Here is a 12,354-nt window from a genome sequence, read left to right as displayed (position 1 = left end):
GAAGTAATAGACCACATTTGGGGTATCAGATTCAGTTTGGGTCCTACATTTTAGGAAAGACATCAATTAATGGGAGAAAAAACACAGAGTAAACAAAAAATTGTTAGAAGCACATGGAGTCAATATCACATAAGGATTGGTTTAGTCAGTCACCAAGTATTTATTAATTGCTTTCTATGTGCCAGGAAGGCACTGTCCTCAAAAAACCGGTTCCTGCTCTCAAAGAGCCTTAATGTGGTAGATAACATTCAAATAACACCACCCACACAAGATATATTCAGTCTAATCAAATGATAATTGCATGGGGAAGAAATTCGTAGGGAGAAGTGAAGAGGAGCCAGATTCTTTGCAGAGGGTAAGAGCGAGTTGAATCTAAAGGGAGTCAAGGAAGTTAGGAGGTAGAAGTGAGGAAGGAAAGAATCCCAGCCCTGGAGGAGAGCCGTACAAAAACACAAAGTCAGGAGGTGGATCGTCCTGACCATTGTAGCTACATGGTAGAGTATATTGAGGGATGGTAGGCAGGGACCGGGTTGTGAAGGGCTTTAAATATCCAAAAGGATTTTCTATTTGATCATGGGGATAATTGAGAGCCACTGTTGAGCAGGGGATGACTTATATAGTAACACCTGTATCTTCGAAAATCACTTTGGCAGCTTAGACAAGTTGGGGTGGGGAGAAGACTTGAGATATAGAGACCAATTACAAGGTTATTACAATACTCCAGGCAGAGGCGATGAAGGCCTGTACTAGGGTGGTGGGTTGAGAGATAATGGGATGCTTAACCTGGAGTAGACCAAATATCTTCAGGCATTTGAAGGGCTACTGTTGGAGGAAAAACTAGCATCCTTCTGATAGGCCACAGAAGGCAGTAAGGAATAATGGGTTGAAGTTGCAAAGAGGACAAATTTAGAATGGCTCTTGGAGGGGGGGGGAACTTCCTAAAACAAAGAGGCATCCAAAAGTGGAATAGGCTGCTTCAGGATGTATTGGGTTTGCCTTCAGTAGAGGCTGTCAGACAAAGGTTTGATGACCACTTGTTAGTCATGTTGTAGAAAGAAATCTCACTTAGGTTTATGTTGAACTAGATGGCCTCAGAGATCTCTTTCAATTTTGAGCTAAACATTGCCAAGGAGATCGTAACGTGCTTGTGGGCAGGGACTACCTTTGACCTTTCTGCTTTTTTCCTAACTTATTAGTTTGACAGGTATAAAAGCCACTAGACTGGGTTCGAGATCTGCTATATATTAGCTATATGACCTTAGGTCATTTAACTTCTCTGTATGTCAGTTTCCTCCTTTGTAACAAATGCGCTAATGATATCTTCCCTACTTCTTATGCTGGGTGCATAATAGGCATTCAATAAATGCTTACTGACCTGCATGGGGTTATTGTGAGAAGCAAATGACGATGTACATAAAGTGATTTGTAACTTTAAAAGCCGAAATAAATGGAAGTTATTTTTTTATTGTCTACCATGTTGGCCAGTATTGTGGGTAATAATAATAATAAAAAAGAAATAACAACAAATAAATTAGGGCCCTAAACTGCAAAGTTTAACTGCAATTGACGTCTCCACTCTGCCAGAACTTACATAGGTGAAAACCCAATCAGGATCCAAAAGCAAAAGCAGTGTTATATAGTAGAAAAAGCCCTAGGTTTGGTAGGAAGGGATCCAGTTTCAAATCTTCAATCTAGTACTTGCTATCTTGGGCAAATCTCTTTACATCTGGATTTAAGTTTCCTCTTTACTAATGAAAGAATTGTATTAGATAGAGAAACTCTAACTCCTATGACAACAGCTTTTTTTTTTTTTTGGTCACTGGACAGACTAGAACTTTATAAAGAAGTTGTGGCTCCTACCAATGTTTCTGAGCCAAAACGTGTGGGCTCAGAAACTTGGTAGAGGTGTGTAAAGATAGAATACCGTATGTTTTTCCTTTTACAAAGTTTTCTGAGAGGCTTGGAGAAAATGAATATTTACTCCCGAGACAGAGGCAGAAGGTGGAAAGGAAATTTCGAAGGTAAAGAGTATGGAAAGGAGGAAGCCAGAGAAAAGAACAAGAGGAAGAGAGAGGGCAGAAATGATAGTTGGTGAAAAGAAAGAGGAATGGAAAATACTGTTAGAAAGTAAATTATCTGATGACTTGGTTTCTTTAGTTCCTGGTACCTTGACCTGGGAACGAGGACTTGGGTTAGAAATGCTTAAAGCATTGGCCATTGCAGAAACCTGGTTATCAATGTAGTGAGACTAGCAGGTTGAAGTCCTGGGAGGGTGGTACCAGCTGATCCCCCCATGGTTATCTTCTGCCCTGAATCTAGGCACTGGCATTCCATCCTATTTCCTTGTCTCCCCAACTCTGGTCCTTTGACCTCTTCCAGGGTCACCTGACATTCCTTTTTCAATTCCTCTCCTCTCCTCTCTCCCTCCTCTCCTTCACTGTCCCTAATTGCTGGATATTTCCCTTGGGATGCGCTCCCCCGCCCCCATCCAGATCCAATTCAGTCTTCTTCCCCCACAAGCTCCTCTTTGTTGCCTTTCATTTCACCTGGGTGGTCAGGGTTTGGGGCGGGGTGCAAACAGTGAAGATGGAAAGTCACTGCTGGGTTATTGTCCCGGGACCAGACCGATCCTAGGTCGAGCGGGTCCCACGAGTCTCTAGCCCTAGAACCTCCCAGAACCCAGCTCCTGTTTCTCCCACCTCCGCCCCTCAAAGTAAGGGAACCAGAGACACCCAGATTTGAGGCTGGGGGGAGAGACCGCTCGCCGCAGGGCGGGGGCATGTGTAGCCAGACAAATGAACCTGCACACCTCCTAGTAACGAACGCTAAAGCTATTCCTGGAAGCTCAGGAGCGAGGACAGCAGGAATAAAGTATTCCTAGAAATTGACTCATTCCCGCCGTCCCTCTTCTCCCCGCGTCCACCTTCAGCACCCGGAGCAGGAGTAGGGACAAAGGGAGACCGAAGTCTCCCCCAGGTTGACTGGCGGAGGGTGGAGAGGGACGCCCAGTGCCGGAGAGCCCCTCTGGAGAGCCGCTTCTCAGCCCGGAGTAGTGGGTGGGAGGGCGGCGCGGCGCCGGGCGCATGGGGAAGAGCAGGAGCGCAGCTGCCCCTCCCGGGACGGCCCCGCGCCGGGGCCCCTGGTACTCGGCTCGGCCCACCCCTCTCCTCTCAGCCAGGCTGGGCACCAGCCCCGAGGCTGCCCTTCCTCCCCACTGAGATGCAGGCGCGCTGCCTTCCCACTTTGTAAAGGCGAGAAACCCGTGGAGCCCAAGACAAAGAAACTCTCCTGCCTTCCTCTCCAGTACCCCCTCCGCCCCCAGACACTCCCCTCCTCCCGCAGCCCTCCCGTCTGGCCGTCTCGCCCTCCCCGCTCTCTCACCAGCCCCCTTCCTTAGGACCTCGATTGATAAAGCGGTAGGGATGATTGGGAAATCCGTTAAAAAAAAAAACCACTCCCGTGCCTCGATCCCCCCCCACACACACTCCGTCGCCCGCTGGCACACTAGCCAATACCTAGTTAACGACGCCCCAATTCAGTGGCGTCCCCTTACCCTTTCCAACTCTCACTGCCCCCCAAACCGTCCCGATCCTCTTGCCCCGCGACTCATTCCCCTCCAGCCACAACTCCCGGGCCACCCACCTTCTCCTAGCCATAGCCCCGACCTGGTCCCGGCCCCCGCCATCCCGCCCCCCAGTCGCTCTCCCCAGCTTCGGGGAGGAGCAGCCACAGCAAGGGGGAAGGACAAGGCGCATACAAAGCCGGGGGAAGGAGCGAAGGGGGAGTGGAGTGGGAAGCGGGAGCGAGGAGGAGGTTAGAGGGTTGGGGGTCCCGGGAGTGGGGGAAGGGGAGGGCAGGGTTTATTTACCCGATTTCTTCTTCGACCTCCGAAATATCTGCGAAGATGAGAAAGACGACAAGCAGGGTGAGCAGAGCCAACATCCAGCTCTTGAACTGCAGCTGCATGGCTCGGGCGCCTGCCTCCGACCGGGACCGGCCAGCGGGCAACGGAGCCGGCGAGGAGCAGAGCGAGAAAAAGCGCCTCACCCACCTGCCTGCCTCCTCCCAGCCCCGGGGAGCCCCGCTTGGGCACAAGCGGCCGCCGCCGCGGCGGCAGCAGCAGGCGGGGAGTTGCACAGGCTCTGCGATTGTCCCCCTAGTGCAGTCCAGCCCCGCCGTCCCTCCCAGCCGCGGGCTCCTCTCCGCGCTCAGTTTGACAGCTTTGCTCCAGTCGGTGCCCGTTCTCTTCTGTCTCCCCCTCCCCTCTCCCCTCCCCTCCCCTCGGTAGTATCGCCTCTTAGGAATTTGCCAGGCACATCCCTGTCGCTCCTCTCCCGTGGACGTCGCGCTCTTCTCCCGCCCTCCCTGACCCAGACAGGGAGGGAGGCCACGGGCATACCCCGACCCCGAGAAGCGCCGTCGCTTCCACCTCTTTGTCCAGCTCCCTCTCTCTCTCTCTCTCTCTCTCTCTCTCTCTGAAAGTTTTCCTGACACAAAGACCCACACCTGGGGACCGCCGCCAGCCTGGGAGAAGGCGGATCCACGCTGACAAAGGTTCAAGCCTAATTTGCCTAATTTGGTGGGAAGGTGGAAGAGAAAATATTTGCAACTGTCCGCCTGCATCCGAGATACTGACACCTGCCGGTGGGGCAGGTGTCTGTCAGCCGCTTCAAGGATGTAGTAATATTCCAGGAATGTGGGATTTTAGAGTGGGAAGTTCCTTCTTGACTGGTGAGGAAACTGAGGATCTGAGAGGTTCGCCCAAGGTCACAGAACAAGTCATTGGCAGAACTAAGACTGGAACCCACATCTCTCGACTACTTGGCCAATATTCTTTTACTACCATAATTCATTAAAGGGTGTGTGTGTGTGTGTGTGTGTGTGTGTGTGTGTGTGTGTGTGATGTTGAGGACAGAACACTTAATTCTGGTATCACATCCCCACTTATTGCAAAATCAACATCCACCCCTAGTCTCATCTTGATGGAAAGGCATGGTAGAAAACAAGGGTGCCCATAAGGGGTAAATGCCCCCCATGCCGTATATTTTACGCTTCCCCAGTCTTATACAGATTAGCTGAAATTAAATTTTGCACCCACCATTTGCCTAGGGCTGGAAGGGCTCCATTAAGTTTTAGTGGAATTAGAAAATTGCTTAAAAATTTTCTGAGCTAATTGCACAATTCATCAGAACCAGAAAAAGTACCTTTACAGCAATTATAACCCAATTTATGTGAAGATTATTGAAGTTTGATCATGGGGAGAAAGGAACTATATGGATAGTAATTTTAAAATCATAATCTTATTTTGGAAATAGTAACCAGATCTTAGGATCATAGATTTAAAGCTTAATGGGACCTTTGAGGTCAACCAGTCCTGAACAGGAAAATTCAAGGATAGTGGGACTGCTCTGATTTCTGGATTACCTACGTAGTATTCTTGTGATCCATATATTATTGGAACATCTGCTGGAAAGAGGTAAGTTTTTAGGGAGAGTACCTTTAAGTCGTTAGAATAGAGAACACCAGGTACTTTGTTTTCCCACTAAATCATATTACCAAACATTTAAATTTTCTAGATGCTAATCTACCTTATATAATGAAAGAAATAGTTTCCAGGGCTAGTGGAGTAGTTATGAGAAAGGATGTTGGTTAGGTATGGGAGGAAGTTTAGGAAACTCAATTAAGAAGAAACTGCTTTCTTTTGTTATAAGGAATTCTCATAATCATGAGTCCTATCTTGGGGAAACTATGTCAATAATGCTGCATGCGTGGAAGTTAGTGGCTGAGTTAGGGGAGTAGCTGTGTATTACTGTTGAGGGGAATTTTTGAGTGCGGTGGTTTTTTCTTTTCTTTTTCCTTTTTTTTTTTTTAAACAATTTGTTGCCAAGACACTACCATTGAAATCCCATTATAAGGAACTCCAGGAGGAACCCCATATTTTTTGTTACAGTAGAAGTTGCTTATGACAACTCATTGATGAAAATTTATTCCCAGTTTGCTGGAACTAGAAATAAAAGAGAACCTTCCAGTAATGAATTAGCAAGTGAAGAGGTGTTCTGAACTAAATAAGAAAATGAGAGATCAGGCACACTCTCACTGCCACCCCATTTCTCCTTCCTGAAAAATGTTGTTTCTTTTTGTATGTTGAGTACATTTGGATGATTGCTTTGGGAATTCGGGTGTTAGAAGAGAGGTGATCACCTCTTAAAGACTGTTAAAACTCAGCTATCTTTCCTCAACACACTGCTTCTAGCTTCCCTTCCAACGCTTTCTTTATATTCTTCCTCCCAGATTCTGTGTTTCAACCAACCCGTTCCACTAGCTGTTTCAAAATTTGACTTAGTGTCTCTCTCTGTATACAGCTTAGCACAGTGTGTGGCACATAATAAGCCCTTTAGAAATGCTTTATTCAAGTCCCAGTTAAAATTCTACCTTCTGTAGGAAGCCTTTCCCAGTCCCTTTTAATTCTAGATACTTCTTTCCATTGACTATTTCTTATTTATCCTGTATATAGCTTGTTGTTTTTTTCCTTTTTTAAATTAATTTATTTTGAATTATCAACAATCACTTCCATAAGCTTTTGAGTTTTAATTTTTTCTCCCCCTCCCTTCCCACCTCCCTCCCCAAGACAGTGCGCAATCTGATATAGGCTATACATATACATTCCTAGCAAACACATTTTCACATTATATATAGCTTGTTTGTACACAGTTGTTTGCATGTTTTCTCTCTCATTGGATTATGAGCACTTGGAAGGCAGAGACTGTCCTTTGCCTGTCTTTGAATCTCCAGAGCTCAGCACAAGTGCATGGCACGTAGTAGGCACTTAATAAATGTTTATTCCCATCTTTCAGATTTCTTATCTTTCTTGAAGGTATTACCTCCATGGAAATTTCCTCAAATTTCCCTAGAACATTTTCGGCGACCTCTCCTCTGCCCTCATCAAATGAAAATGATGTTTGTAAAAGTGTTTAGCAGAATAAATGCTTCTTCCTTTTCCCTCCCTTCTCCTTCCTTTTCCTCCATCACATCTTGCTCTGCTTGTGTTTATACATGTTGATCACTTCTCCATAGTAGCATGTAATCTCTTTGAGGGCAGGGATTGTCTGTTTCATTTTTGTTCCTATATCTATCTTCTAGTGTGCTATCTCATGCTTAATAAATCCTTGTAGATTGATTATAGAAAATAATTTTTACACGGACACCTACTTGAGAACTTGTTTTGGTGCAGGATTGTTATTTGTAAATATGGTGTGACAGGAATCTTCAAAAACATGCTAGATGTTGTAGGACAGTAGTTTCCTGATGCAGCTCCCCTAACCCTGACTCAGCTTTCTCCCTCCACACAACCCCTACCCACGCAACTTTCTTTAGCCCCAGCTTCCCTGAAGAGCTTGCTGGCCTTATGAAACCTTATTGCCCCCCAATTTTTTGACACAGCTTCCTGGCCTAGGGCCAACAAAAACCCAAGCTCTGTGGGTTCCAGGCCTCTCCAAATTGGCAGGTTCCTGAATCTACTCAAGTCCAAGTTGCTGCAATATCCTGATAACTGGCCAACCAGAAACTACTCTCATAACTGACTGGACAAATCTCTAGATGGAGATGAAGGGGGCTGCTGGATCCTTGTTGCATATCCTTGCTGTGTGGGCAAAGTAAATCTCCTCCTTTGTTAAACTTTCATTGCCTGGCGAGTGCTTTGTTATATCCCAACACTGAACTTGAATGCAGAGACTGGTGGCTCCAGGGCCGTACCTGTAACATTAGGATTGCCTCCTTTCACTTGTGTATTGTAAAGGTGATTGCACAGGGAACAGCTGGCTCTCCACCTCTCCCTCCCATATTTCCTCATGCTGAAAGAAATCCTGGGGTGAGGGTGGGATTTGCACAGTGTTGCATCAACCCCTGAGGCTGAGGATGAGAAATGGAAAATGGGGGCATGAGTTAATGCCTGTCCAAGATCCAAAAAGCCTCAGTGAGGGATATTGGTTCAGTGGGTGATGTGCTACCTGGCTGCAGGGAAAAGGAAGAAATGCGTGGGACCAAATTCTCCCTAACTTGCCTAAAGACCTTTGGTTGAGCAGAGTGAAAGACCAAACATTTTGACTAGCCTCCAGGCATTCTGAGTCTGGATATTCCTCTGAAAGAGCTGGTACCATCTCCTGAGAAAGAGGATCATAGAGTCATAGATTTAAAGATAGAGCCTTTGAAGTTATCCAGTCCAGATTTCTAATTTCACATGTAACTTCAGGGGCATTCCCTCTCACATATTTTCCTTCCCAAAAGGGTACCCCAGGATTCAAGACAATCAAAACTCAAATAGTTCAAGAGGTCTCCTTGGAAGATTTACTCTTTCCAGCTAGCCAGAGGAGATATTAATCCACACAAAAGACATTTAATAAAACAGCATAGCAAATAAAATACCAAGAAAATGTTCTCCACGTTTTCCCACAGTGTGCACTCATATTACTAATAATGAAGGCATACACACACAGATGTATGATAGAGGAACCTGCATAAAATGCACATATATGGTCAGGAAAGATGCATGGCCTCTGAGACAGAATATGTGGCCAGTGATACACATGTAAGGGCTATATACATAAGAGTCATGAATGGACTGGGCAGCTCACACCTCTGACAATTCATGGTTGCTAATATCCATTGGTGATGTTCTCATTTTGATACTGCTCTCAGAAGGGAGCATTGTCTCTGCTGAGGACTGCTCTGCTGGTCTTGTGCTGCTACCCGCTTCTGGGCATCATCTTTTCAAGATAAGAAGGAAGAAAGGAAGCACACAAGCATTTATTAAGCACCTACTATCTGCCAGGCATTGTGGTAAGTGCTTTACAATCATTTGATCATCCCAGCAACCTTGGGAAGTAGGTGTTCTTATTATCCCTATTTTTCACTTGAGGAAACTCAGACAGAGGTTAAGTGACTTGCCCATACAGCTAATAAATGTCTGAAGCTGGATTTGAACTCGAGTTCAAATTTTCAGATATGAGCTGCCCTGTCCACTCATGCCTCCTATAAATATGACCCTTATGTACATATCCTGGCCACATGTATGTTCTGTCCCAGAGATTATACATCTTTCCTGGCCATATACGTGTTTTCTATGCGTGCTCGTTGGTCACTGACTCAAGGCCTAGTGCTCTCTCCATTGACTATGTCACCTAGCTGTAGGGTTACTTGTTAGCCATGTCAACTCCTGTCTGTTAGGATACAGTGACCAACAAGCCTCTCCCTGATAAGGGCAGGTTGATGGTTATAACAAAGGTTATATAGTTATATACTATATAACACCTAAAGGGTAGTTGAAAAAAAGATAGGTGGAATAGCCCCGCACTGAGATGATGTCTTTTAACTGCCTGTATCTTGTGCTGAATTGAAGTCAACTGTGCCAGACAATTGGAGCAAAAATTTGTTGTAACTTCTGCTCAGTTTCTTAAAGGGTTCCTGTGTCCCCAAAATCTATTTTTATGTATTCTGCCAAAGAAAGCCTGTGTGGAGTCTGACTATTAAAGCCCATTTTATTCAAAGATCCTCTGATTTTGTGAGCCAGGAAAAAGGCTAAATGAAGGAGGAAAGGTTATTATCCTCTACCCTTCTAATCCACATTCTTTATATATTATGTGTATTTGTCAACAGCAAAACCAAACCAAACCAAAACACACACACAAAACACCCTCCTGGCTTTTGTGTTCTACTTTGACAAGGTTAAAACTTCTGTGTCTCCCTATATACAGATGAAGAAATTTAGACTCTGAGATGTTTTGATTTCTCCAAAATCACACAATAGCAGCACTGGGATTGGAATGCAGGCCCTTTGACTCCAAATAAAACCTCTCACAGCACAAGGAGGAATTTTTATTGGAGAGGGAATATTATTGGTAACATAGCACTTACTGCACACATTCTACTGTTGTGTTTGTAACATTCAAATATTCAATCTAGCTAATAAACAAATCTTATTGAGGCATTTTTTTCTCCTTGATTGATTGCTTCCCTCCCTTCCCTTCCCCCATCATCTTGAATGGAATCAGAAAGTAAAAGGCCAGGGATTACCAGGTAGAGGGGCCATTGTTTACTACTCTTAGAGGGAACAGAAGCAGTACTATGCCAAGTGGTAAAAACTAAATGCACATAAGTTAACTTGAAAAGAATCCAAGGAGACCTGCCAGAGAGAACTGAGGCAGCAGAAAGACAGCCTTAAAGGGTAGCAACACTGCAAATAAAATTTAACTCATAGCCAAGTCAGATCTCTGTGATCAAAGTACAGGCCCAAATTGGGAAAGATGGGGACCTTGAGATGTGTAATGGGGACATCTAGGAGGATTTTGAGGGACCAGATGAGTCCCCTGTGTCTTTCAACTCACACTCTAATGATCAATTGCTATCGATCACCTGTCTTATCACCCAAGTCCAAACACAGAATACTGGCCAGTGGCTAGCAAGGGCAAAAGTAGGATGGGAGAAATTACATCTGCAATGAGGTGCAAGAACCATCCTAGGATGGGTCACTTAGGTGCTTTACTCTGCACTGGGGCAAATAAAATAATCGATTGGTTAAGGAACTTCTAGAACTTAGGTAGGAAGGGACACTGATTCTGGTTACAAGGGCTCTCTTGTTGTATTGTAAGCCTATAGGCCATAGGTACCTAAGGGAGTAATTATGGGAGGGAAAGGGTCTATTTCACCATAGAGTCAATGGATTCTAAACTGATCTGCTCCTGAATTTATTTAAGAAATAGATATTTTGAATAATTGGCACAACTCCCATATTGGCTCTTAGGCCTTGATTGGCTGGGCAAAGTAGAAGCCAAAAGAGCTTCAATCACTCTCAAAAAATTGTAAGTGAAAAGCAATATCACCTCCCAAAGAAAGTAAAAAACTAAACAAAACAATAACTAAAAACACTACAGTTATTTGGAAATGAGTAGCTGCTGTCTTCTAGCCAATTACCTGTTCAGTGATGTGGGATGAAGGGGAAAGTAGATCATCCCAGTTCTCTGAGCTCAGAGTGGTTTGAACTATGTTAAGACATGAGAAGTTAAGACTAGGAAGTAGTATACATCTGTATGTAGCACATATACTGGTTTAAGAGCTGAAGGCTTATCCAAATGATTTGGGGCATGACAAGCACAAGGTTGGAAGACTGCAATGAGGTATAGGGAGGATTTCATCGAATGGGATTGCTATTTAAGCCCTTATATATCCAATGTATATGTGCACTCAAAATGCTCCACCACTGGAGAAGAACACAATAATAAGGTTGACAGACTCACCCAACCTATAACAAAAGTTAGTATAAGATGCTTCCTGGACTTCATGAACCATGCAAGATGGTCCCCAGAGTAGAATGGATATATAGGAAGGGAAAGAATGTATGCTTTGGCTAGAAATTACGAGATGCTATTAACAAAGTCTGATCTCGACACTGTGGCAGCCAAATGCTTCAGCTGCTGGCAAATATGCCTTGCTTTAAAGTTCAGATGTGGCAGATTTCCTGATGAGAAGAATATACCACATATTATGGTGGCAGGTTTCTTTTGTCATGGAGGGAGGAGAGATTTGTTTTGACTATTGGCACTTAGGATTTGGATTTGCATTCCCAAGATGCTGAATTTAGGCAGAAACGACCACTGGGAGCTAACAGAGTGATTGATATACTGCTCTAGGATTCCATACTTTATGGCTTCCCATCAAGGATTCCAATTTATCACTAACGAAGTCCGAGAGTAGGTACATGGAATAAACTGGACTTTATACATACCATATCACCCTCAAGCAGCTGGCATTATAGAATGCTGGAATGGGCTGTTAAAATCTGAAATAAAATGGTTTTTAGGAGGCCAAGACCTATAAGACTGAGGAAGCATTTTGCAGGTGGTAGTTTATGCCATTAATCAACGGTCATTATGTGACTTAGTTTCTCCTTTCCTTGGGTCACATGGGTCTGAGAATCAAGGTGTGGAGAAGAGAAGGCAAATAACTAGAGCTAACAGAAGCATTAAAGACTGAGGAATTCTTCAGAATTTCTTGATTTCCGTAACTCATGCACTCTGGCATGCCTGGCTAGCCATTCTTGCACAGAAAGGGATTGGAAGCAGACCTTAGAGTTTGGGATACCTAGACTATGCAACAGATTTATGGGATGTTGGTGATGTTGTGTTGTATAAATAATTGTAATGTACTGTGTACACTGTTGTAGAAGAGGTGGTCAAAAGAAGAGGAAGCCCATCCAAGCCTCGCTGCAGACACTTAACATGCCTAAATATACCAGTGGAAAAGAAAAGAGAGGATATGGAGGCTATCTGTGCCCACAATCATTAAGTGCTGTTAGAATGCTAA

General features: G+C 44.6%; 1 protein-coding gene across 2 annotated transcripts in view; it reads right to left on the bottom strand.

Annotated features, from left to right (window-relative positions):
- The window catches only part of ST8SIA2 (ST8 alpha-N-acetyl-neuraminide alpha-2,8-sialyltransferase 2), a 95,858-nt gene extending 91,269 nt beyond the window's left edge, over positions 1 to 4,589 (bottom strand). The window contains exon 1 of one of the 2 annotated variants that reach the window (XM_020964394.2): positions 3,869 to 4,589. In XM_020964394.2, the coding sequence (XP_020820053.1) occupies positions 3,869 to 3,966 (98 nt within the window). In that variant the 5' untranslated portion in view covers positions 3,967 to 4,589. The remainder of the gene's footprint in view (positions 1 to 3,868) is intronic. The other variant, XM_020964375.2, reaches the window with a different exon arrangement.
- Positions 4,590 to 12,354: the final 7,765 nt, after the last annotated feature.

The sequence above is a fragment of the Phascolarctos cinereus genome, unplaced genomic scaffold (assembly GCF_003287225.1).
Source record: "Phascolarctos cinereus isolate Bilbo 61053 unplaced genomic scaffold, phaCin_HiC Scaffold_3;HRSCAF=262, whole genome shotgun sequence".
Taxonomy (NCBI): domain Eukaryota; kingdom Metazoa; phylum Chordata; class Mammalia; order Diprotodontia; family Phascolarctidae; genus Phascolarctos; species Phascolarctos cinereus.
Note: the sequence above shows the minus strand (reverse complement) of the source record. Positions and strands in the feature narration are given on the sequence as shown.